The sequence below is a fragment of the Sinocyclocheilus rhinocerous genome, unplaced genomic scaffold (assembly GCF_001515625.1).
Source record: "Sinocyclocheilus rhinocerous isolate Xijiao unplaced genomic scaffold, SAMN03320098_v1.1 scaffold599, whole genome shotgun sequence".
NCBI classification, from domain to species: Eukaryota; Metazoa; Chordata; class Actinopteri; order Cypriniformes; family Cyprinidae; genus Sinocyclocheilus; species Sinocyclocheilus rhinocerous.
This window is the reverse complement of record NW_015652138.1, coordinates 103,878-128,236: the sequence shown is the minus strand read 5'-3', so window position 1 is coordinate 128,236 and position 24,359 is coordinate 103,878. Positions and strand designations below refer to the sequence as shown.

General features: G+C 35.5%; 1 protein-coding gene across 1 annotated transcript in view; it reads left to right on the top strand.

Moving 5' to 3' along the window:
* The window catches only part of LOC107713578 (serine/threonine-protein kinase 32B-like), a 41,439-nt gene that overhangs the window by 7,834 nt on the left and 9,246 nt on the right, over positions 1 to 24,359 (top strand). Inside the window, exons 3-8 of the mRNA XM_016519134.1 lie at positions 7,219 to 7,256; positions 16,691 to 16,780; positions 17,433 to 17,536; positions 17,723 to 17,839; positions 17,962 to 18,087; positions 21,033 to 21,161. Coding sequence (XP_016374620.1) covers positions 7,219 to 7,256; positions 16,691 to 16,780; positions 17,433 to 17,536; positions 17,723 to 17,839; positions 17,962 to 18,087; positions 21,033 to 21,161 — 604 coding nt within the window. The remainder of the gene's footprint in view (positions 1 to 7,218; positions 7,257 to 16,690; positions 16,781 to 17,432; positions 17,537 to 17,722; positions 17,840 to 17,961; positions 18,088 to 21,032; positions 21,162 to 24,359) is intronic.

Here is a 24,359-nt window from a genome sequence, read left to right as displayed (position 1 = left end):
ATTTTACTGTATAAAGTTTTTCATTTTATGGCCCCACCTCCACGTAATGAGTTCATTAATCAAAATCATAATTCATCATAATTCAAAACATAAGCAGACACATGTTCTGTCTGCTAATGTTTTGAAGTAACTGTGTTGTGTTTATGTCAATATGCTTCTGTTTATGTTTTCTGGAATGTGCTTTTACAGGATTCTTTAATGTTTAATGCACCATATGGTCATGCCATCGATTTACTAATCATAGGCTTATGTACTTTGTACCATCATCCTGCCAGGGACTGCAGATGAAAATTAGCCTGTATGGCCAAATCTGACACATTTTCATAATTGCCCGAGTGCTCATGTCAATTCATGTGCATTGTCCCTTTTATAATAAAGAATATAAAGATGGCAGAGGTTGTCTGTAAATAATGCAAAAACTGTGACACTGTAAAACAACGCGCACATGTGTATGTCAGCGAGAAAAGCGCGGAAAATATGGCAAATAAACAGTCCTACAGCTTATACTGTACAGTTAAACGAAATTGAGTTAAATGAGCATTGTTGTATAAATACTGAATGACTTAACAGCTGTTTTCTTTTCTTCTTCTTTTTTTCATCTGCCAAAGAAAAATAACCCCACTATGGCAAAAGCATGCCAAAATCACCACTTGAGTGATATTGGTGAGAGAAAACACACAAATAAATGTTTTGATTAATTTCCGTCTATTTTCCACAAATATTCCTGTCATGAGTGCCGGATAGGCTAAGTTATTTTAAGTTAAGTCTATATTTTAAGGTCCAATTATCACTATTAACTATGACTCTTACCTTAATAAACTCCTTATTTGCTGCTTATTAATAGACAGGTTAAGTTTAGTTATGGGATCGGATTAAGGGATCTAAAATATGCTCATGCAGAATAAAACAAAGTGCTTTATGAGTACTAATAAACAGTCAATGTGCAATATAAAGAGTTAACAGTGAAAACTGGTTATTGCTATGGCTAGTATTGGTTGGAAATTCAGTCCCACTTTATATTAAGTGGCTTTAACTACTATGTACTTACACTTTAGTTAATCATTTGGTACATTGCACTTATTGTGTACATACATGTTTTTACATTGTACTTATATTTTAAAAATACCTGCATGTAATTACATCTGTAATTAATTTCTGTAACTACATTTATAATTACACTGTTGACCCACCCTTAAACCTACCCACACCACCAAACCTGTCCCTAACCTTACCCATATCCCACCTCGATAGCAGCAAAAGTGTTTTGCAATACAATATGAACACAATAAGTACATTGTACTGATTTTTGATGTAAGTACATAGTAGTTAAAGCCACTTAATATAAAGTGGGACCGGGCATTCTAATCATGGAGTTCGTTTTATTGGACAAAACAAGCAAACATGTCCAGGTCAGTCGAGTAAAGCTGAAAACCAGCCATCTCCCTTCATCAAACGCTAGTGAGCAAACATTGAGTCGCTCACAAAAGGGTTTATTGAAGATCTTGTGTGTCAGACCCCAGCTGTCCCTCTGTTTCTGAGCATCTCAGCAGGGATCTGGTGACCAGGAGACCGGCTCACTTACAGCCCTCATCATGATATGTGATGTAATGAGGCCATTAGATCCTGCTAATAGGTTGTTGGAGCAGTCAAGCGAAAGAAAAGGCGGTGGATCGGTTTGGGTGGTCAGATAATACTGCCTTTGAGAAAGGTCAGCTGTGTGAGGTGTGGAGGAAGAACTCACGCTGACTTCTCACGTTTATAACAGGTGAATCAACTCCGAGATGTTTTAGGTATAATTGACAAGAGATGAGTATTACAGTCATCCGGTCACTGAACTCAAAGCACCTGGATAATGGTACGGGACGGCACAACTATTGACAGCTGTTGCTGAAAGGTCACTATCTCAGCACACAGTTGAGATGAGTTATCAATGAAGCTGCTGCATCTGATATTTCAATATCTCATATTGTATGCCTCATTTTGGCAGCCACTCGGTGTAAAGTTAAAGGCGTCCTATGATGCTTTAAACTTTAGTTAGTGTGTCATGTTGCTGTTTGAGCATAAACTAGATCTGCAAAGTTACAAAGCTCAAAGTCCACTTCTAAAGGGAGATATTTAACAGAGAACACTTTTCAAGAACTACAGCAACTACAGCTCGTTCGGACAACTCGCTTGTGAAGTCACAATATCACTCATTTAAATAATTCCCGCCCACGGAATATGTGGAAAAAAGGGGGCGTGGCCTGGTGGAGCTGCACTAGAGACCATAGACTGTAAAAAATACAATAAATAAAATCAAGACTTCGTAAAAGAGCAGAACAGGACCCCTTTAAAGCAGGTAACATTCCAAAAAGAAACAAATAAATATTTTTTTGTATAGCATTGGCACCATATGCAATGTTTCTGTATGTTGAGGACAAGAGAAAGAAAAATAATAATTTCAAGGGTGTGTTACAATAATGTAACTCGCTGCTTAACTACCAGTACAATAACTAGCTAGTCACGACTGTTCCCTGAAACACTCATCATGTTGGTTCTGCAATAAACAGTACGACTGTCGTTAATGACGTCACCTGCAGGTGGAGTAAGACCTTCTGCTAAAGGAATATTTCTCATAAAAATTAATTTTTTCACCCTTATGTTGGTCCACACCTAAATGGAATTATTTCAAGCTTCTAAACAGTCCTGCTTACAACCATGTACAGTATGCTATGTTTCTGAAGTCATACAGTGTCATAGATATGTGTGAGGAACAGACTGAAATTTACATTTTGATTTACTTTTATAACTTTCTTCTAATGGGCCACAGAGTGCAACTGCTGGGTTCCGGAAGTAAAAACCCCAATAATTTTCAGCCCATATTATTTTAACTTTTTTTTTTTAATAATCACATGTAACAGTAGTGAAAAAAACTACATTAGCATTTTTAAAAATAAAAATATACATTAAAAACTTTCAAGCTACACTGTAAAAAAAAAAAAACTAAACATAAGGCACAATGTACTTTATTAATTTTTTTTTTATCTGTATTTTGAACTTCATTACATTGTGTTTTAGGGTTAACGGAAATGTCCGTAAAAAGGTAACATTCCAAAAAGAAACAAATAAATATTTTTTTGTATAGCATTGGCACCATATGCAATGTTTCTGTATGTTGAGGACAAGAGAAAGAAAAATAATAATTTCAAGGGTGTGTTACAATAATGTAACTCGCTGCTTAACTACCAGTACAATAACTAGCTAGTCACGACTGTTCCCTGAAACACTCATCATGTTGGTTCTGCAATAAACAGTACGGCTGTCGTTAATGACGTCTCCTGCAGGTGGAGTAAGAACTTCTGCTAAAGGAATATTTCTCATAAAAATAAATTTTTTCACCCTCATGTTGGTCCACACCTAAATGGAATTATTTCAAGCTTCTAAATAGTCCTCCTTGCAAACTTCATTACATTGTGTTTTAGGGTTAACGGAAATGTCCGTAAAATTAATGGATAATGTCCTGGCAGAAAATTACCAGTGCATTTCTTTCTTTCTTTCATTTATTTATTTACAGTGCAGATTTGCAATTAATAACTTTGGAAATGCGTCATCACAGTCTGGAAAAAAGTCCATAGAATCAATCTTTGAATCAATGTTTGTGTATCTACATATATTTTGCAATAAATAAATGTATTGTTTCTGTATACATTATCAATTTTGTATATACCTTTTGTAAATATTTTATTTAAAGCAAAAGTCAATAGTTAATTGTTAGAATTGGACCTTAAAATAAAGTGTGACTGAATACATTCAAGACTTATTTTGTTATTACAGCAAATTACAGCTTCTGCCAGTAAATTACCAACGCAGTTAAAGAATAGAGGAAAATGAGCAAAATTAAAACCAAAAAAAGACAGCACTTGTATTACCTGCAGAAACAATGCTGTGTCAATGTATTTAGGTTTATTTTTGGATTATTTCTCCAGCTTGGCATGTTAAAACATCGTTTGCACAGTAAAACTGTAAACAGACTAATTTTACATAACACATAACATAGTAATTTCCACTAACTGCCCATAGGATGAAAGGCACATATAACTGGCTGGAGGCAGGTTGCCTTGCCACCTGTTGCCCAGGAAACCATCCAGTAGCTGCCATGACGAGCAGCATCTTTCGGTATAATGTGTGCTGCTGATATGCAGCTCTGTGCAAATGTCAGCTCATTAAAACTGAACACACTTGACCTTTCTCACCTGGGCTCACCTGTTTGTGTAGAAAACTCATGAACTGTCAACAACATGGATTCCAATTTAGTCTAAAAGAAATAGGTAGAAGCATCTTTTGGGTTTGTTATCTCTTATCCAGCTCTGTTTCAAAATCTAGTGAGCTTTCTAGCTGTCTACATCCAGTAGGTCATGTTATGTTCATGTTAACATCAAGTGATGATTTTAGACATGATACTGTCAGTATGAACTGTTTTGCTATTTTGACAATCATTGCATCTCCGATCAACACACTGGTGTTTCGTTCCTGAATGATTCAGCGTTTTTGAATGAATCGAGTGAGTCAATGACTCAATAAGCCATTCATAAAGACAGTAACTAAATTCAAAACTGCATACTAGTGTACTACTCGTACTATTTTTAGCATGTCTTTTCATGGCAGAAATAGTAAGAGTAGTATTATGCAACACGGTTCTGAAATAAGCAAGTCACTTGCTTCATTTCTGAATGAATCAGCTGTTTTGAATGAATCAGTTGAATGAGTGAATCAATGACTCACTCTTTAAGACTGTGACTTGTTGGTTTTCTATTTAAAGTATCATAGTTCTATATTCATTCTATTTTATATTTTAAAAAGTTAATATCATATCATTTATGCAATTGCAACTGCAGTGTAAATGCATTCATGGACGCACAACGATAATATACAAAACTGATAAGAAAAAACTAAGAAGAAACATAGTTATTTCAACAAAAAAAACGCGTTTACGGTTATTCACTGTAAATTATACAGTCTTTTTCACTTCCAAAAACAGTATACTACCTTAAAATTAATGTCCAATACATGTAATGTCCAATACAGTTTTTCACCATATATAGTTAGGGAATTTACCGCTAACCATTTAACAGGTTTTTACTGTAGCATTTTTACAGTCTTTTACCGTTAAATTCACGGTAATTTTTTACAGTGTAGCTACTGAAACTAGCATATCAAACTAGGCGGAAGTGAATGATTTAATGAAGTTATATAGTTTTTCAGTACTGTATTTCAGTAACATTAAGGTGTTGTCAACTAATCTAAAGTATTGACTCACCCTTAACAGTGTGCTTTATGCAAATGTGTTATTTGTTGGATACTTTGTATATATAGCCTATAATATAGGACTGGTACACTGACTTTTATCAGTAATTGTTTACCTTTGTATTTTGTTTCCAAATACATGATATGCCAAAAAAAATGACTGGCTAAGGTCATAAACATTATTTTCACTATTGTGCAAATGCATGATCAGCATACTGTAAATCTGTGGTCTTATGTTCATCTGTTAACGTGACCATTGATAGCTTTCTCTGACATTTAACCAGATGTATTATTATTCACATACTCTTTATAAGAGTGTTGACAGTATAAACATGTTGAAATGAAAAATGAAAAAGTTGACATAAAATAAAAATTCGGTAGCAGTTTAGAATAAGAAAAAGCATATTCACTATTAACTAAGAGTTTTTCCTCTATAAGCTCCTAATATGCTGCTTATTAGTAAGGTAGTTGTTAAGTTTAGGTATGGTGTGGATTAAGGGATCTAGAATATGATCATGCAGAATAAGACATTAATATGTGCTTTATAAGTACTAATAAACAGCCAATATGCTAGTAACATGCATGCTAATAAGCAACTAGTTAAGTGTTAAGCATTACCGAAGCTATTTTCTAAATGCATGTTATTTATTTAGGTGTGAACAGTTCTTCTCTGCATATGTTTCATAATTCTTTATCAAAATGTTGCAACTCGATCTTCTGGTGAAACAACAGAAACAACTTCTCTCCGGTGACGTTATGAGGACCAATCATTCATAAACCCTGCTATTTTCTCACATTCGCACACAAGCTTGCATTCAGTCGATCTAGCAGTTTATATCTTCTTTATATCCCTGAGTTTATATTTTCTCGCTAGACATTAATATGTGCTTTATAAGTACTAATAAACAGCCAATATGCTAGTAACATGCATGCTAATAAGCAACTAGTTAAGTGTTAAGCATTACCGAAGCTATTTTCTAAATGCATGTTATTTATTTAGGTGTGAACAGTTCTTCTCTGCATATGTTTCATAATTCTTTATCAAAATGTTGCAACTCGATCTTCTGGTGAAACAACAGAAACAACTTCTCTCCGGTGACGTTATGAGGACCAATCATTCATAAACCCTGCTATTTTCTCACATTCGCACACAAGCTTGCATTCAGTCGATCTAGCAGTTTATATCTTCTTTATATCCCTGAGTTTATATTTTCTCGCTAATCTGTAAAAAAAAAAAAAAAAAATCCAACTTAGGAAAAGTTCTTCTAACAAATGTAAAAAGTAGCTTGAACCAAGAATGTTTAGTAGGACTTTATTATTTTGTATGAACTGAACAAAAATACTCTAAATATGTCACAAGTTCTTTTAATTACCTTATACTGAAGTATTTGTTCACAACGTGTCCAAAACTTTCCAAATTGAGTCATCTGAACAAACAATTATACGTTGAGCAATATTGTGCACGCATTGCAGCTTGAAAACATTTAGTGGTAATTATTATTAAAATATTATCATTGTTTTACATTTTACTTGCTTAATTTATGCTGCTGTTGTTGTCACTGTCAGTTAGCTGTCAAATAGATCAGAGTTCATATTTTTACTGAATTAACATTTATTGATGCTCACCATGTTTGAGAATCGTGTGTTGAGGTATATGTACATCTGATTGCAACTTCTGGATTTAACACATTTGTCTATCAGCATAAATGTTTGCCTGTAGATTTAAGAGGCTGATACTGCCCATATTATGTAGTAAGCTTTGAAAACGAAACATGAAGATAAAAGAAAGAAGATTGCTCTTTTTGGCACGAGCGTCTCTTCATTTTACAGCTGACACATTAATGTGATGCTTCACTGGTTTTCTGCTGTATCCAGATGAGAGTGAAGTGTCAACAGAAAGTTTGTCCTAACTGAACTTTATTTATGTGTTCACAGAGACATTAAGCCAGACAACATTTTGCTGGACGAGCACGGTAAGCCCTAAAGATACTATAAATCACCATCACTTCTGCTGTTAGTGCTTCTTGTTAGGACATGCATGACTATTACTATTGCTCAGGCTGACTTTCTCTCTTTCTGACTTGTTGAGTGATAGCACAGGTGACAGAAAGGCATTGAAGGTTATTCACGGCAGATGCTTCACATAGGATTGACTAACCGTGGAGAAAAAGCAAACTGCATAATTTTTCATCAGTATGATAATAGGCAGGGGAATATTAATGTGAATGTAGTTATGACCCCGTACCTAAACAAAAACACACAGCAGGTGGTTGAAGATGACAGAGAAGCCCAGTGAGTTTTTTTTTTACCTCTTCTTTCTCTCAGCATCTTTTTTTTCTCTTTACTCTTTTGTGTGGAAGGCAACAATGACCACACAATTTTTCAGTTGCTTTGGTTCTGGATGTATTAACGTTTTTCACATAGATTTCAAAAACAGTCTTCAGTAAAGAGGTTTAAGCCATGAGCCAAACAGCATTAGAAACTTTGCATCAAGAGTATCTAAAAATGTAAATTTTAGGCACCTAAATATATTTGTGCATATTTTGCATCACAGTTTCCATACTATCTGAATTGGTGTGCATGCTGAAATACCTGGATGGTCTATTGTTGTTGGATTGGAAGTTGCATGCACACTTCAACGGCACAATGCTGCAAACCACTGGACTTTGGAGCCTGATTTGTTTCAGACCTAGATGTCTCCATTATCATTACCCATATTGTGTTAGATATGCAGGAATGGTTTGAGAAGCATTGATCTAGACAAGCATCACCTGCATCTGTGGTTCCACGAAGAACCTTTAACATCCATGGAAACTTTCCAATCCACAAAAACTTCTGTATAGTGGAAAATAGTTGTTTAGATTTTTAAAATGTTCTTTACACTAAGAAAAAAAAAAGTTATTTTAACACTCTGGGCCTCTTCGGTCACTTTTGACTGCAAAATCTAACATTTTGAAAAAAAAAAATATAGTAGCTTCATCGGATGGTGACTTGGTGACTTTTGTCACATTAGCTGTGTGAACACATCTCATCATAACAACAAATCATGCGCATGATTCAGATATGTTAAAGGGTTAAAAATGAAAAAAAAGGAACCTTTGCGGTCAAAAATGACAGTTTAAAAAATAGCTCATAAAAATTTTATAAATATTGCATTGTATCATAAAATCCCCTCAGATTTCTAAATAAGAATCAAAAAATATTATATCAAATATTATATCAAAAATAAATTACATTGATTTTCCTGAAAATAAATAAATACATATATACACACATATATATATATATAGTTACATTTCAAGGCTTTGGTCACGTTTGACTGCAAAGGTACCAAGTTTGTCCCAAAAATTAAGAGGCCCAGAGGGTTAAGATCTGTTCACTGAAAGGTTCTCTCTGGAACTAAATGACATTGCTGCGAAAACCCCGTTTTGGAGGCTTGATTTTTAAGAGTGTTCCATTTTTGTCCTTTAATGTGCCTCAGGTAGACATCTGTTCCTGTGCTCAAGAACATCAGAGGGGTTTTCTATTTTGATCTAGGTTGCTTCTGTCTGTACAGATTTATGTCAGTGGTCTCAGAGCAGTCGTTTCAGATTCAGATTGTGAAAACAGTGCGTGATGGAAAGAGCGATCTGTTGTTTTCACCAGACAGCACTAAACACTTCTTCTGGCTTTGACACAGACTTTTATGACCCTTAATGCCTCTCCATTTCACACTTGTTCTGAGTTAATTCAATTTTCAGTGAGTATTTTGTTTCTGTGGGTTGATTTAGGTCTGTAAATTTAATACATTACCTTAGTGTATATATATATATGTGTGTGTGTGTACATGAACCAACAATTAAAAATAGCGCAGATAGAATACAAGAACGTGTTTTCAGAGAGATTTACAAACTGAATGGATTGCTGTGGACTGCAGGCCAACAACTGGCTTACATTCAATATCATTGAAATAAAACAAACAATACATTGAGTTTTAAAGCCGTTTTGAAATATCTAATCAATTCTTTAACACAATAATGTAATTTCCTTGACCGTATCCTCTATTAGGATGTTGATATGCAACTTTAATCAACTCACAGCTTTAATTAATTAATAGCTTTTTTGTAATTGCATTGCATAGATTTTTTAGTGCTATCCCATGGCAGAATATATCTATGCTTGTGCTGCAAAAGACTACATATACACATCATAACTGGAGCGATAAGCCATATTTATATGCTTCAGTGAGTTTGTGGACGTGGTATCTTCATGAAATATGGAGTCATTTGCAAAAAGATGAAAATGACTGATAAAAAGATGCTCGTACATCTTGCTTGTACATTGAAAAGTGAAAGAACCTCAGGATCTTCAACAAAGTACACTGGCAGCATTAAAAACTACTCAAATATACTGTTAATACTGTCATTTTTGGACATGGTATCATAGTAATACCATGTTTTTTGCACATTGACTTGACTTGGCCAATTTGAAACTGCATTTCCTTTGGAGAATCATGTGATGATTTGATATCATGCTAAAGTACCATGATATTACCACCTGGCCATCATTGTAGCATACTAACCCCAAAAAAGAAAGACATACAGGTTTGTAATTACATGAGGGTTAGTAAATGACAGAATTTTCATTTCTAGAGAACTGTCCCTTTAACTGCTGATGAAGCCCATGCCAAAACATCAATTTGCTTTTGACTGAAAATCTGACAGATATTTGGAAGTGGAAGTGCTTTTTAAGGCAATGCGCTTACAAAGCTTACAGACACAGAGCAGTGCTGTTTTTAACCCCTGGAGGGTGTCTGGAAAGCGCTGACTCCTGCAGACCTCACGTTTAGAGGAGGTCCTCTCCACAGCTCACTGGACAGTTGGGTTTTTACTCCCTGAGGAACGAGAGGTACATTACCTCCATTGCCCCTTCTGCGGGAACCAAGATCACTCAGAGAGCGCAGAAAAACACTCTGCATTCTCACACAGGAGAGGAAGTGACTTGAGACCTGCGCTTGTGCAACCAGAAGCCGATGTCTGTACATAAAAAGGGGGAGAACAGTCACAATAATGTTCTGTTAAAAAAAGAGTTCACCCAAAAATAAAAATATTAGTTCACACTTTTTTCAATTCTCACTATTAACTAACTATTGACTACGACTTTTGCCTCAGTAAACTCCTAATTTGCTGTTTATTAATAGTAAGGTAGTTTTTAGTTTCGGTATGTGTGGATTAAGGGATCTAAAATATGATCATGCAGAATAAGACATTAATATGTGCTTTATAAGTACTAATAAACAGCTAGTAATATGCATGATAATGAGCAACTAGTTAATAGTGAGAATTGGTCCCTAAACTAAAGTTTCATTATTAATATTAATTAGTTATTTTCAGCACTGAGACCATTTTTGTTGTGTACTGTACAAAATATTGTGGAACTGCAATATAAACCCATTTATCACCCCAATGTTTCACAATATAGAAAGATTTTATGAAACAACATAAAATGCTAATGAACTGCTGATGTTACACAAGCACTAGCAGGCACACAACTTAATAAACATTTCATAAATATTTACAATGCATTTGTAAAGTAATCAAAATTTGAAAATTTGTAAATAATTTTTTCCCCCATCAATCTACATTTTGTGACCAAAATATATGCTAAATATATCTTTCAAACAGTGAAACACCAGACACGAGCAGAACGATGCGACTCGACTAAAGTCCATAGAATTCATTATAATTAGTGATTCTGTCCAGTTTAAACAGCTTCTAGCTGTTGCGGCGGGAAGCAACGCGTCGTCAATATTGCGTTCGGTGCAGACGTCTTGTAATCCTCGCAGGCATCTCTATCATTTTGTTACTGGCGTAATCCTGTGTTTGCATCTCTCTCATATTTACTTGCCTCCTACTACATGCATGAATTGCAATGATGAAGAAGTAGGCATTGATCTTCTTCTGCAGAGGCGGGCTTTCATCACACTATGACATCATACCAAAACATGAAACGAACCGTCAGTGTTCGGCATTAAAAGTAACGTGAGCTACGTAATCAGATTACTTTTTTCAAGAACTAGTAAAGTAAGGCATTACTTTTTATTTTACAAGAACATATCTAAGTCACTTTTTCAAATAAGTAACACCAGTTTCTTTGTTTTTCCAGCTCTTCTGTCCCCATGTTGAGAGAAATCAGGAGTAAGTGCAGATTCAGTATTCTTCCAAATGAATAAAAACAGTCAAATTCAAACTCAGAATATGACAAAACCTGCAATAATTAAATATGTTAAATAATACAATATCCTTTATGTATTTAATCCCATTTTATCAATTTTATTTTGTTTGTTTTTTTGCTGAAGAGTGTTGAATTTCTTCTCCTGCGTCCTATTCTTCATGTAATCCTGAATGGCGGCACAGCTGAAAGGTTTGTTTGAGCTGCGCCCTCTACTGTACAGACGGGAATTTACATTTCCTTCAGTCTGGTGTGTAAGGGCTTTTACATTTGCCAAAAATAGAACTTTTTATATTAACTCTTTCCCTGCCAGCGTTTTTGAAAAAAGTTGCCATTTTCACTAAAATTTCATGGCCTCCAGAATATTTTGTTTTATGAATATCTTAACATGCAATGCATCAAAAATAAAGAACAGAGCCTCTACTTTTAAACAAAAAAAAATCTGTTTTATTCTAGCTTCAAGCATTCTTTTTTTTATCAACACTTGAATGTAGGTAGGTTTTATACAAAATAAAAAAGCAACATTTTGAGCAAAAAGCAGAGAAAATCATTCATCAAACACTACATTTGGATCATATTCAGTAGGATGATCAAAGCAAAGATGCAGCAGATCGCTTCCATCAACACCCCCAAAGCTTCACAGTCCTTTGCTACTTCCTGGATCGACATTGTTGATGATCGCATTGTTTTTTATATGCATATGCATGCATACGAGATCGCTTGTTTCTGCGTCTTCCTTGCCTGTGTTTTTGATCGGCACATTCTAGACTCATTCAGGAGATGCGTAATAGCGCCCCGAACGTATAACAGCGAGAACGCGGAAAAATCCGTGTTTGGCGAGAAAAGAGTTAAAAGCAAACAAGCAAACCCAGCCCAGATGAGAAAAAGTAGCGCAAAAGTAACGTAACGCATTACTTTCCATAAAAAGTAACACAATTCGTTTTGTAAGGGAGTAATGCAATATTGTAACGCATTACTATTAAAAGTAACTTTCCCCGACACTTTGAACTATTTTGGCAGCTTGGTCTCAATGAAAGCTGTTTTGGACTATCAGAAAATTTTAAGTTTGGAAACTTACAGGATGTTTTTGCACTGCAATGACCTCTTAAAGTATGTCAAAATAACTTGACTTGATTTCTTAATTCATGTCCCCTTTAAAAACAAAAGACTGCAGCGGAATAGCTATGAATACAAATGAGTCTATTCTGCTCTGCAGGAAACTCTTTCATCTTCTCTTTATCACCGATGTCCATTGTCGGTGTGTAAACAATGCAGCTGCTGCATGAAGGTGTTTTACATTCATATCAGCACTGCACACATCCACAGCATCTACTCGGTCTGTGCTTTAGGGACACATATGCATACGCTTAGAGAAACTGAACCCTGTATACCCCCTTCCTTCTGTGTGTCGCATCTGCTCCGGTTCCCTCGTGCCCTGCGACGATGACAGATCTTTCATCAAGGTGAACGGCTGACTTTGGCCTCCTCACTCCGGACTCACTGTTATTTCCTCAGCTGCTCGCTACACTCAGTGTCATCTCATTACCAGGAATGAGAAGAGGAACTGCCCCACAAATCAAACCTAACTTTTTTATTAGGCCAGAAAGGAAGGAATAGATTTTGGAAGGTGCTGTTTCAACCTTTATACTGTGAGACAAAGCTGCTGTTTTGGACTGAATGTATCGTAGTAGAATGGAGGAGCACTGTTTGTAATGCGATGCCAAATTAGCTACCACAGTTTTTCAACATATGAATCAAAGTTGTGTCCAAGATGCAGAAATTTAAACATCTTTTTAAAAACTGATTTAAAGTTTTTTCTCTCATTAAGTGGTCAATTTTGAGATTTTGGGCTATTTTGCTTCCATAACATGTCTTCTTTCAGACTAGTGGGAGAAAAAAAGCATCCAAAATACACATTTAAGTGTTTATTTTATTAGCGTCTGTAGACTTCAATTACAATTATGAGGGTTTTTTTTCTCATTGCCTGAGCCAAAAATCTAAGGAGATTTCAGTAGTACTTCGATACAACAAACTTTCCAGTTTTATTCCTGTCTGTATTCTAAAGGTTTTTACAGAGGGGTTTGTTAAAAGTTAAATTTTAACAATTAATTAGTTAAATTCATTTCGGGCTACCAAAACCTGAAGAGTGCCTGCGAGAAGGGCTACCAGGGATTTTAAAATTTTGCGAGCTCGGCTAAGGTCGCTTTCCTGTCACGTTTTTACACATGCTCACTTCAATAAGCCGAAAGTCAAGTCAAGTCAAGTCACCACTATTTATATAGCGCTTTTTACCATGCAAATTGTGTCAAAGCAGCTTTACAGTATTAAATGGGGAAATAGTGTGTCTTTCTCCTCTGGCCAGACAAACCCAGTTTAAATCTAGGCTGCAGCAGAGTCAGATTGTGCAGAGGACTCATCTGGTTCCCGTGTGTCGCATCTGCTCCGGTTCCCTCGTGCCCTGCGACGATGACAGATCTTTCATCAAGGTGAACGGCTGACTTTGGCCTCCTCACTCCGGACTCACTGTTATTTCCTCAGCTGCTCGCTACACTCAGTGTCATCTCATTACCAGGAATGAGAAGAGGAACTGCCCCACAAATCAAACCTAACTTTTTTATTAGGCCAGAAAGGAAGGAATAGATTTTGGAAGGTGCTGTTTCAACCTTTATACTGTGAGACAAAGCTGCTGTTTTGGACTGAATGTATCGTAATAGAATGGATGAGCACTGTTTGTAATGCGATGCCAAATTAGCCACCACAGTTTTTCAACATATGAATCAAAGTTGTCCAAGATGCAGAAATTTAAACATCTTTTTAGAAACTAATTTAAAGTTTTTTCTCTCATTAAGTGGTCAATTTTGGGCTATTTTGCTTCCATAACATGTCTTCTTTCAGACTAGTGGGAGAAAAAAAGCATCCAAAATACACATTTAAGTGTTTATTTTATTAGCGTCTGTAGACTTCAATTACAATTATGAGGGTTTTTTTTCTCATTGCCTGAGCCAAAAATCTAAGGAGATTTCAGTAGTACTTCGATACAACAAACTTTCCAGTTTTATTCCTGTCTGTATTCTAAAGGTTTTTACAGAGGGGTTTGTTAAAAGTTAAATTTTAACAATTAATTAGTTAAATTCATTTCGGGCTACCAAAACCTGAAGAGTGCCTGCGAGAAGGGCTACCAGGGATTTTAAAATTTTGCGAGCTCGGCTAAGGTCGCTTTCCTGTCACGTTTTTACACATGCTCACTTCAATAAGCCGAAAGTCAAGTCAAGTCAAGTCACCACTATTTATATAGCGCTTTTTACCATGCAAATTGTGTCAAAGCAGCTTTACAGTATTAAATGGGGAAATAGTGTGTCTTTCTCCTCTGGCCAGACAAACCCAGTTTAAATCTAGGCTGCAGCAGAGTCAGATTGTGCAGAGGACTCATCTGGTTCCCGTGGTCTTGTCCCAATGGCCGTCTAGGAGACAAGGTTTTCAACAAAAGAACACGGGTTCAGGTGTTTACATGCCGGGCAGAATCAGGGTAATGGGTAAAAACCTAGTCGTGTCGATCAGTTTTTTCTTAAGCCATTTATCTCCTTACGCCATTAAAGGAAAATGGTTTAACACATTTACATGACCACACACGTGTTGACGACTTATTAAGCACAATGCGTTTAAGAATGTGCATGTAAACACACTTAATAATTGCCTGAGTTCTCGTTCATTGTTTGTTATCATGGTTTCTGATAGAGTTACACACCTGCTCCCTGATACGTTGATTATTCTCTGTGTGTGTTTAAGCCCTCAGTTCTTTCTGTTCTTGGTTTGGTGTTGTCATTAATGTTAAACTCTTAGTTATCTCTTGTGTATTCTCTTCATGTATTAAAGTCTTTAATTCTAGCATCTTGGATTATACCTCGCAGTGGTGTGATACTGACCCAGTGACAATGCATTTCACTGAAAAAAAAAAAAAAGAATTTACTTAAATGCTTATTCTAACATGCTATATCATGTCAAGGCTTAAAAAACGAGCCCCATTTGGTAGATGCTGCAACGACGCCATTACGTGGCCAAAATATTTAATTATATTATAATACACGCTTTACATGACATTGACTACTTGTTTTGTGTTTTGAGGCCCCTTAAAAGCATGAAAATGATTTATGCTTATGACTCAAGATAGAAAAAAGGGTTGGGATTGTGCACATTGTTCGGTGTTGTCAGTGCATCGTTTCCTTATCATGGTTTCTGATAGAGTTACACACCTGCTCCCTGATACGTTGATTATTCTCTGTGTGTGTTTAAGCCCTCAGTTCTTTCTGTTCTTGGTTTGGTGTTGTCATTAATGTTAAACTCTTAGTTATCTCTTGTGTATTCTCTTCATGTATTAAAGTCTTTAATTCTAGCATCTTGGATTATACCTCGCAGTGGTGTGATACTGACCCAGTGACAATGCATTTCACTGAAAAAAAAAAAAAAGAATTTACTTAAATGCTTATTCTAACATGCTATATCATGTCAAGGCTTAAAAAACGAGCCCCATTTGGTAGATGCTGCAACGACGCCATTACGTGGCCAAAATATTTAATTATATTATAATACACGCTTTACATGACATTGACTACTTGTTTTGTGTTTTGAGGCCTCTTAAAAGCGTGAAAATGATTTATGCTTATGACTCAAGATAGATAAAAAAGGGTTGGGACTGTGCACATTGTTCGGTGTTGTCAGTGCATCGTTTCCTGCGGCTCCAGAGTAATTAGTTACACAGCTGATGTGATTGCCTCAAAAAAGAAAATCTGATGAAAGCAAGATGGCATCATGTATGTCACATACTTCCAGTCCTGCTCCAACTGAGCAGATGCCACTGAGATGAATGGGAATGCTAACGGATAGCTTTCTCCAGATATTAAAGACCTTGCAGGTATCAAGAGGCATTGATTTCATGATATAGTAGTATGTCCCATGCTTTCAGCAGCATGCACTTTCCCATCACCAGCAAAACAAATGCTTGCAAGTATGCAAATTGGGATGCAATTAGCATGAGACCATCAATCTCAGGAAAGTCTCTGTAAGCATCAGCGCAACCACTTTCATTTAACTAAAAAACTTTATTTATTTGCTTAAATTTGTGTTTATATCTTGTAGCCTCATGTTAAATACAGTAGTGTACATTATATGGTTTTATTGAGCATTCATCTCTTCTTTGTAGGTCACGCTCACCTGACAGATTTTAACATAGCTGCTATTGTGAAGGAAGACTTAAAAGCCACATCTATTGCAGGGACAAAACCATACATGGGTGAGAGCTTTCATACTTCTCTTTAACACTGAGAATCTTCTAGTTATGCTTTATTTGTGTGATTTAACACAGCTTCAGTCAAAGGTTCCTTATCATTGTTACCTTGTCATGAACTATTGTACAGCTATGTTAAATGACAGGTAAGACGTTTTCACAGTTCAGGAAACAGAAACAGAAGCCATTCAACATTATTAGAAGTCAGTGAACCATCAGAATGATTTTGAATATCATATTTCAAGGTAAAAAGAATTGCATTTTGTATTTACCGGTAAAGTCGTTCCGGTAATTTTACGGCAATTTACTGGTATTACTGTGTGCTGTTGTGTAAATTTAATTCATGTCATTTACTCATTACATTGAATTTAACTGAATAAGATCATAAATTTAGCTAGATGATAATGCTATCATTTACTGACTGAAAATAAGGAGCTTAGAGCAGTACGGTACCAGGCTTCAGTTACAAAAAAGACCAGAAAGTAGCATTGAATTAGCATAGTTTTTAGCAATGCTGATTGTTTTAAACAAGTGGGCTGTACAAATAACAGTACTGATACATAACAGCATTGATATAATTTGTTGAAATGGTATACTTGTTATTGGAGTAATAATGATGAAATCATATGATGTGCTGTTGTCTTGTCTGTTGTTGCAGCCCCAGAACTGTTCCAGGCGTTCGAGGGAACACACCCGGGTTACTCTTTTGCAGTGGACTGGTGGTCTTTAGGGATTACTGCATATGAACTTCTCCGTGGACAGGTGAGGCTCTCTCTCGCAACCATCTGATCTGAGGTCAGAATTAGCGCAAGAACCCTTTCAGAATGAAGTGAGCCATACATACAGTAAGAGATACACTAACCCTGCTATTACGCCTCATCATGATCTGCTGAGAATCAACTGAACAAGAAATAGATGTTTCACTGACTGTTGGTTTGACCTCCGTAGAGGCCGTACATCATGCGCACCAACACACCAGCCAATGAGATCCTGCAGACTTTCCACAAAGTGTACCCCTGTTACCCCGTGGCCTGGTCTACAGGGATCAAATCACTCTTACCAAAGGTAGCATTAATCACACGAACAGCACTGTAGTCATACTTTCACTGGATAATTACTGTTACGTTTAGGATCAGTCACGATCTCGTACCGTATGAAACATGCAGTGTGTTTGCTTCTGTTGTCAGTTGCTGTGTGTCGACGCTCAGAAGAGGATTTCCAGTCTCTCGGAGCTCCAGGACTTGGAATACCTCTCTGATGTCAATTGGGATGCTGTGCTCAGCAAACAAATCCCACCTGGCTTCCTCCCTAATGTAAGTTTACAACACACACACACTCACACACTCACACACACACACACACACACACACACAGCAAATAAAGAGACATACACATGCAGACATTCCAGAAATATGAATGATTTGAACCACTTTAAAGGGACAGTTCACCCAAAAAATTCAGTCATCATTTCCGCACCCCCAAGTTCACTGATAAAACTGATTTTGTGGTGAAGTAAATACTATCGAAAAACAAATGTAATTTCTACATTAAAATATTTAGTTTAGGCAAGAATTATAAAAAAAAAATTTTAAAAAAAAGAGTAAATTCTATATTAGTACTCAATTTAAGCTTGTAAAAAATAAAGTTTGAATTTATAAGTAATTTTACTTGGAATTGTTTGTTATGTTTACAAGGATTCTTTAAGTAAATATCAAAGTTATGATCCCGTTGTTCCCATCATGCACTGGAGCATGAATAATTAATAAGGTTAAATATTTCACTGTTTTCGAGTTGTATTTACACTGTTTTATGGTTGCTTGTGTTGTTAGGTTTAGTAACTTGCTGTTTTGTGACATCTGGAGTTCATTTTCTACACAAAATTCATACTCAAACACTATCCACTGATTGTTATCGTCATTGTGTATTGTGTACCAACTATATTGAGGTCTCTGTGTTCATTTGGGTAATAACTATTTTGAGTAGACATATTATCTTAAAAAGGATAACAAGATGTTTACTTGCTTACTTGCATGTTTGTAAGTGAGCCATGCTTTAATAGCATGGTTGGTTTTTTTCAGTGCTACATTGTTAGAGTAAAGTTAACAAACTGTGACTGAGTTAAATGTACTTGAGGATTGCAGAGTAAACTTAAAATAATTAAGTAGAAATTACTCATCAAACTCTAACTGGCCACATTAAATTTACTAAATTTAAATTGTACTTAACTTATAATTCCATACTTAAACTTTACATAAAAAATGTGTGCAAAAACTTGCAAAAGAAAAGTTAAGTAAATTGTTTTTTTCAGTGTTGTTCCAAACCTGCACGAGTTTCTTTCTTCTGCTGAACACAAAAGAAGATGTTTTGAAGAATGTTGGTAACCAAACAGTTGGTAGCCATTGACTTCCATAGTATTTGGGGAAAAATGATGGAAGTCAGTGACTGCCAGCGACTGTTTGGTTCTCAACATTCTTCAAAATATCTTCTTTTGTGTTCAGAATTTATTTTTGGGTGAATTGTTCCTTTAAAAGCAAAGAATCTCTTAACAGGACTCGTAGAAACTGATCATTGTTATGTTCTAAATAAGGAATAAAGAAATCTCTGTGGTTGTCGAACATTAGTAGAACACTCTTCCATTTAGATCGTGCTATGCTGTATATCAAAATTAAATGTTAAAAACTGTTATAATTTAGACTTTATAAAGAAATTTTGAATGCAATCTTTGTATTGTTTGATTTGAATAAATATCTAAATATCTTGTATATATTCATTTAATAAATAAAACTGAGATTCTATGCTGTTCATGTTAACTTTAATAAATTTACAGTATAATAACAGCAGCAATAACTCTTCATAAAAATATCAAAAAGTCAGGGGTTTTATAAAATGTATTTTATAAAACCATAAATATTGATGGTTTTCACCATGTTCTGCTTACAGAACCAGAACATGTTTGCAGATGCGGCTGGTTTAATTTACGTTACACTCGGCAAACCTCGTGCAGATTTATGATGATTGGTCTGGACTGGGAGGTTTTCATGCTGTGAATCTTGGGAGCGAAGTGTCCATCAGTTAAACGCGACAAAAACATACATTTTAGAAGCCTCTTGATGTGGTTATTTTTTAACATTTCTGTTTGCTTGTGGAAATTGTTCTCTATTCAGAGTGCCCATAAGCATTATTTATGCCGTTTGGAATGCACTGTAAAAAATTATGAATTCCAAATTCTGAGAGATCTGAGAAAAGCTCTGGCACTATTATAGCCACTTGCTTGAAATCTGTGCATATCTAATGTGATGACATGCAGACATTTTGAAGTGGGACTTCAGTGTCTTAACTCTTTTTATGGCTGCTGTATTGATATTGATAAGATAACACGTTTTAGGATTTTGAGTGTTTTCATATAAATACTTTTTAACTAAATAGTAATAGGAAGAGTGGCCTTGTGAAAACGTACACCTAAACATACTTTTAGCATGCAAAAGAATAAATAATATACTTCAAACAAATATATTTATGTGTAAATGTAATATTTTCTGGCACTTAACTGCGTGTTATTTGTAATAAAATGAAAATGCATTGAAGTTTAAAAATGATATGAAATGCAATTTTTCTGATTTTTAGAGTGCTTTTTCACTCACTTAAGTAGGACTGAATTATGTAATTTCATAATTATTTCTTTTGTCTTTGAAATATGATTAAAGTGTACTGCTGAATGTACTGACAAGCATTTATGGTAAACTAAAATATGCTTTAATGTCATTTCTATTTAAACTTGTGTTATGTTTTTAAATGTATTTGTAATTACACATTTGTAATGATAAAGCTGCAATTTAGTACATTTAAAATGTAATATCAAATAACACACTAAAGTGCTAATATGTTACTCAACACAAAAATAAGTGTACTTCTCTAAGCACAAGAGATTACAGAAACGTAATATTTAAAATGCACTTTAAAGTAAAAAAAAAAAATACAAAGTGCACTTTTAAAAGTGTATTAAAAATGGTCATGAAAGTGTACTGCCTTTATATACACATAATTAAATATTACATTAATATTAATATTATATTATCTGCAAGTACAGTTTTTAAAAAAAATACTTTTAAGATTTGCAGAACACTATAAGTGCTAATTTAGTAGAATTAATCATCCTTTTTCACAAGGGATTAACTACTGAATTAGTACTTGCCAATAAATGTTCATTTGCTCATGGGCACATTGCACAGGATATAAATGAGTGTTTTTATGATGGCAGAGGCGGCGACTAAACTGCGACCCCACATTTGAGCTGGAGGAGATGATACTGGAATCCAAACCGCTGCATAAGAAAAAGAAGAGGCTGGCGAGGAAGACGAGGGAAAGCGGCTCTGATGGATCTCCTCAGGTAGCATCTCACTGTTATTACTTCAGAACGTAACAGTCACGCCACAGTCTTTGTAAAAAAAAAACTTGTTAACACTGTCAGCCACATGGTTATGCACAGTGTTGGGGAAAGTTACTTTTAAAAGTAATGCATTACAATATTGCATTACTCCATAAAAAAGTAACTAATTACGGTACTTAGTTACTTTTTATGGAAAGTAATGCGTTACGTTACAAAGTAATGCGTTACTTTACTAGTTACTTGAAAAAAAGTAATCTGATTACGTAACTTGCGTTACTTGTAATGCGTTACCCCCAACACTGGTTATGCAACAAGACATAAAACAATTGAAGTCCTGTTTATTACATTAACATGTTTCCCTTGAGTTCTTCTGCAATGGCTCTCTTCTGTTTGTCAGTATGAGTCATTTCTCTGAAGGATTTGTGCAATGAGAGATAAGAATCGTTGACCGAAACATTAACTTTTTCGTAACTTTTTTTTTTTTTTTTTTTTTGCAGTGACTTAATTACTCACTGATCTTTTGTTGTTTTAAAGACAGTTTTATTTTGTTTTTTCATGATGATACATGATACACACTCTGAAACTGTGGTGGTAAAAAATAAAAAGACTACTATGCAAGATTTACAAAAACATGATGAAAGAAGTGCACTTAATTGTTTTTAATATGCACTTGTAGTTTACCGCAAATCTCAAAAGTATATTTTTTAAAAACTGTACTTGTTGCAGATAATATGAATGAAATAAAGGCCACTTACAGTGGGTACGGAAAGTATTCAGACCCCCTTAAATTTTTCACTCTTTGTTATATTGCAGCCATTTGCTAAAATCATTTAAGTTAATTTTTTTTCCTCATTAATGTACACACAGCACCCCATATTGACAGAAAAACACAGAATTGTTTAAGATGTGCTGGATTTGTATTATTAGAGCTTTCAGACTTGAGTTCACATGCATTTTCTCAGTCGGGAATTTCTTTTTCACGTGCGGTGCCGGTGATGATGCTTCTTACGTTCGTTTCGGAGAACCAGAGGACAAATATTTCAATCGATCTGTCAGGCATGGCACCGAAATGAGGCACTGAAATCTGCGTCCTGATTCCGTTCTAGTACATACCGGTTACATGGGTACCGGTGCCATATTGGTACCGGGTTTCGGTACCCAGCCCTACACTTAAGTATATTTTTTAAAGTATAGTTTTTCTGTACTACATAAACTGTTTTTAAAAGTATGCTAAAGAGTATTTCACAGAATGAAAGAAAGAAAGGATGTAGGAGCTGGAGTTGTGTTGTACGTGCACATTTTCTGAAGCAGTGGGGATCAATAATACAGTCTTGCCCTTTACAGTATCTGCTCCTGACTCTCTGTTTCTCTCAGACTTCCTCCCACTGACTCCATCTGTCCTGACTGCCTCTCAGTCCTCTCCTCCCACTGAAGTTTGTAATGTACGGAGAGATGAGCTCAATCCAATCACAGATAAATGCAGCGGAAAATTGAACTCGTTGTGAGAACAAAATAAAGAGAAGCATCCCACAGTGACTGCCTCCCTTCCTAGAGTTCACGCGCCTCTGTTTCTTTAATCTGTGCTTCAATACTCATCAGCACTGATTATTAGGAACGTCACATATTTACAACTAGTGTTGGGGAAAGTTACTTTTAAAAGTAATGCATTACAATATTGCGTTACTCCCTAGAAAAGTAACTAATTGCATTACTTTTTATGGAAAGTAATGCCTTATGTTACTTTTGATCTTTATGTTACTAGATCTCAGTGCTGCGTTTGACACTGTCGATCATAACATACTACTAGAGAGACTGGAAAACTGGGTCAGGCTTTCTGGGATGGTAATCAAATGGTTCAGGTCATACTTCGAAGGGAGAGGTTATTATGTGAGTATAGGAGAGCATAAGTCTAAGTGGACGTCCATGACATGCGGAGTCCCACAAGGCTCAATTCTTGCACCACTCTTGTTTAGCCTGTATATGCTCCCACTAAGTCAAATAATGAGAAAGAAACAAATTGCCTATCACAGCTATGCTGATGATACCCAGATTTACCTAGCCTTAACGCCAAATGACTACAGCCCCATTGACTCCCTCTACCAATGCATTGATGAAATTAACAGTTGGATGTGCCAAAATTTTCTTCAGTTAAACAAGGAGAAAACTGAAGTCATTGCATTCGGAAACAAATATTAAGTTCTCAAGGTGAATGCATACCTTGACTCTAGGGGTCTAACAACTAAAAATCAAGTCAAGAATCTTGGTGTGATTCTGGAGACAGACCTTAGTTTCAGTAGTCATGTCAAAGCAGTAACTAAATCAGCATACTATCATCTAAAAAACATTGCAAGAATTAGATGTTTTGTTTCCAGTCAAGACTTGGAGAAACTTATTCATGCCTTTATCACCAGCAGGGTGGACTATTGTAATGGTCTCCTCACCGGCCTTCCCAAGAAGACCATTAGACAGCTGCAGCTCATCCAGAACGCTGCTGCCAGAATTCTGACTAGAACCAGAAAATCTGAGCATATTACACCAGTCCTCAGGTCCTTACACTGGCTTCCAGTTATATTTAGGATTGATTTTAAAGTACTTTTACTCGTTTATAAATCACTCAATGGCCTAGGACCTAAATACATAGCAGATATGTTCACTGAATATAAACCTAACAGACCACTCAGATCATTAGGATCAAGTCAGTTAGAAATACCAAGGGTTCACACAAAACAAGGGGAGTCTGCTTTTAGTTATTATGCCGCCCGCAGTTGGAATCAGCTTCCAGAAGAGATCAGATGTGCTAAAACATTAGTCACATTTAAATGCAGACTCAAAACTCATCTGTTTAGCTGTGCATTCATTGAATGAGCACTGTGCGATGTCCGAACTGATTGCACTATATTCTATGTATAATCGTTTTCTTAAATTCATTTTAAACCTCTTAAATCAATTTTTTAAATAATTTTCAAAGTTTTAAATTCCTTGTTTTACTGTTGTGATTATTTTTTTTATTACTATTTTTTCTTTTCTTTTATGTAAAGCACTTTGAATTACCATTGTGTATGAAATGTGCTATACAAATAAACTTGCCTTGCCTTGCCTTGCCTATCTCTATCTATCTTTCTATCAAACTGGATTTTGACCTTTGACCTGTACATCAAATACTTACATCTATCTATCTATCTATCTATCTATCTATCT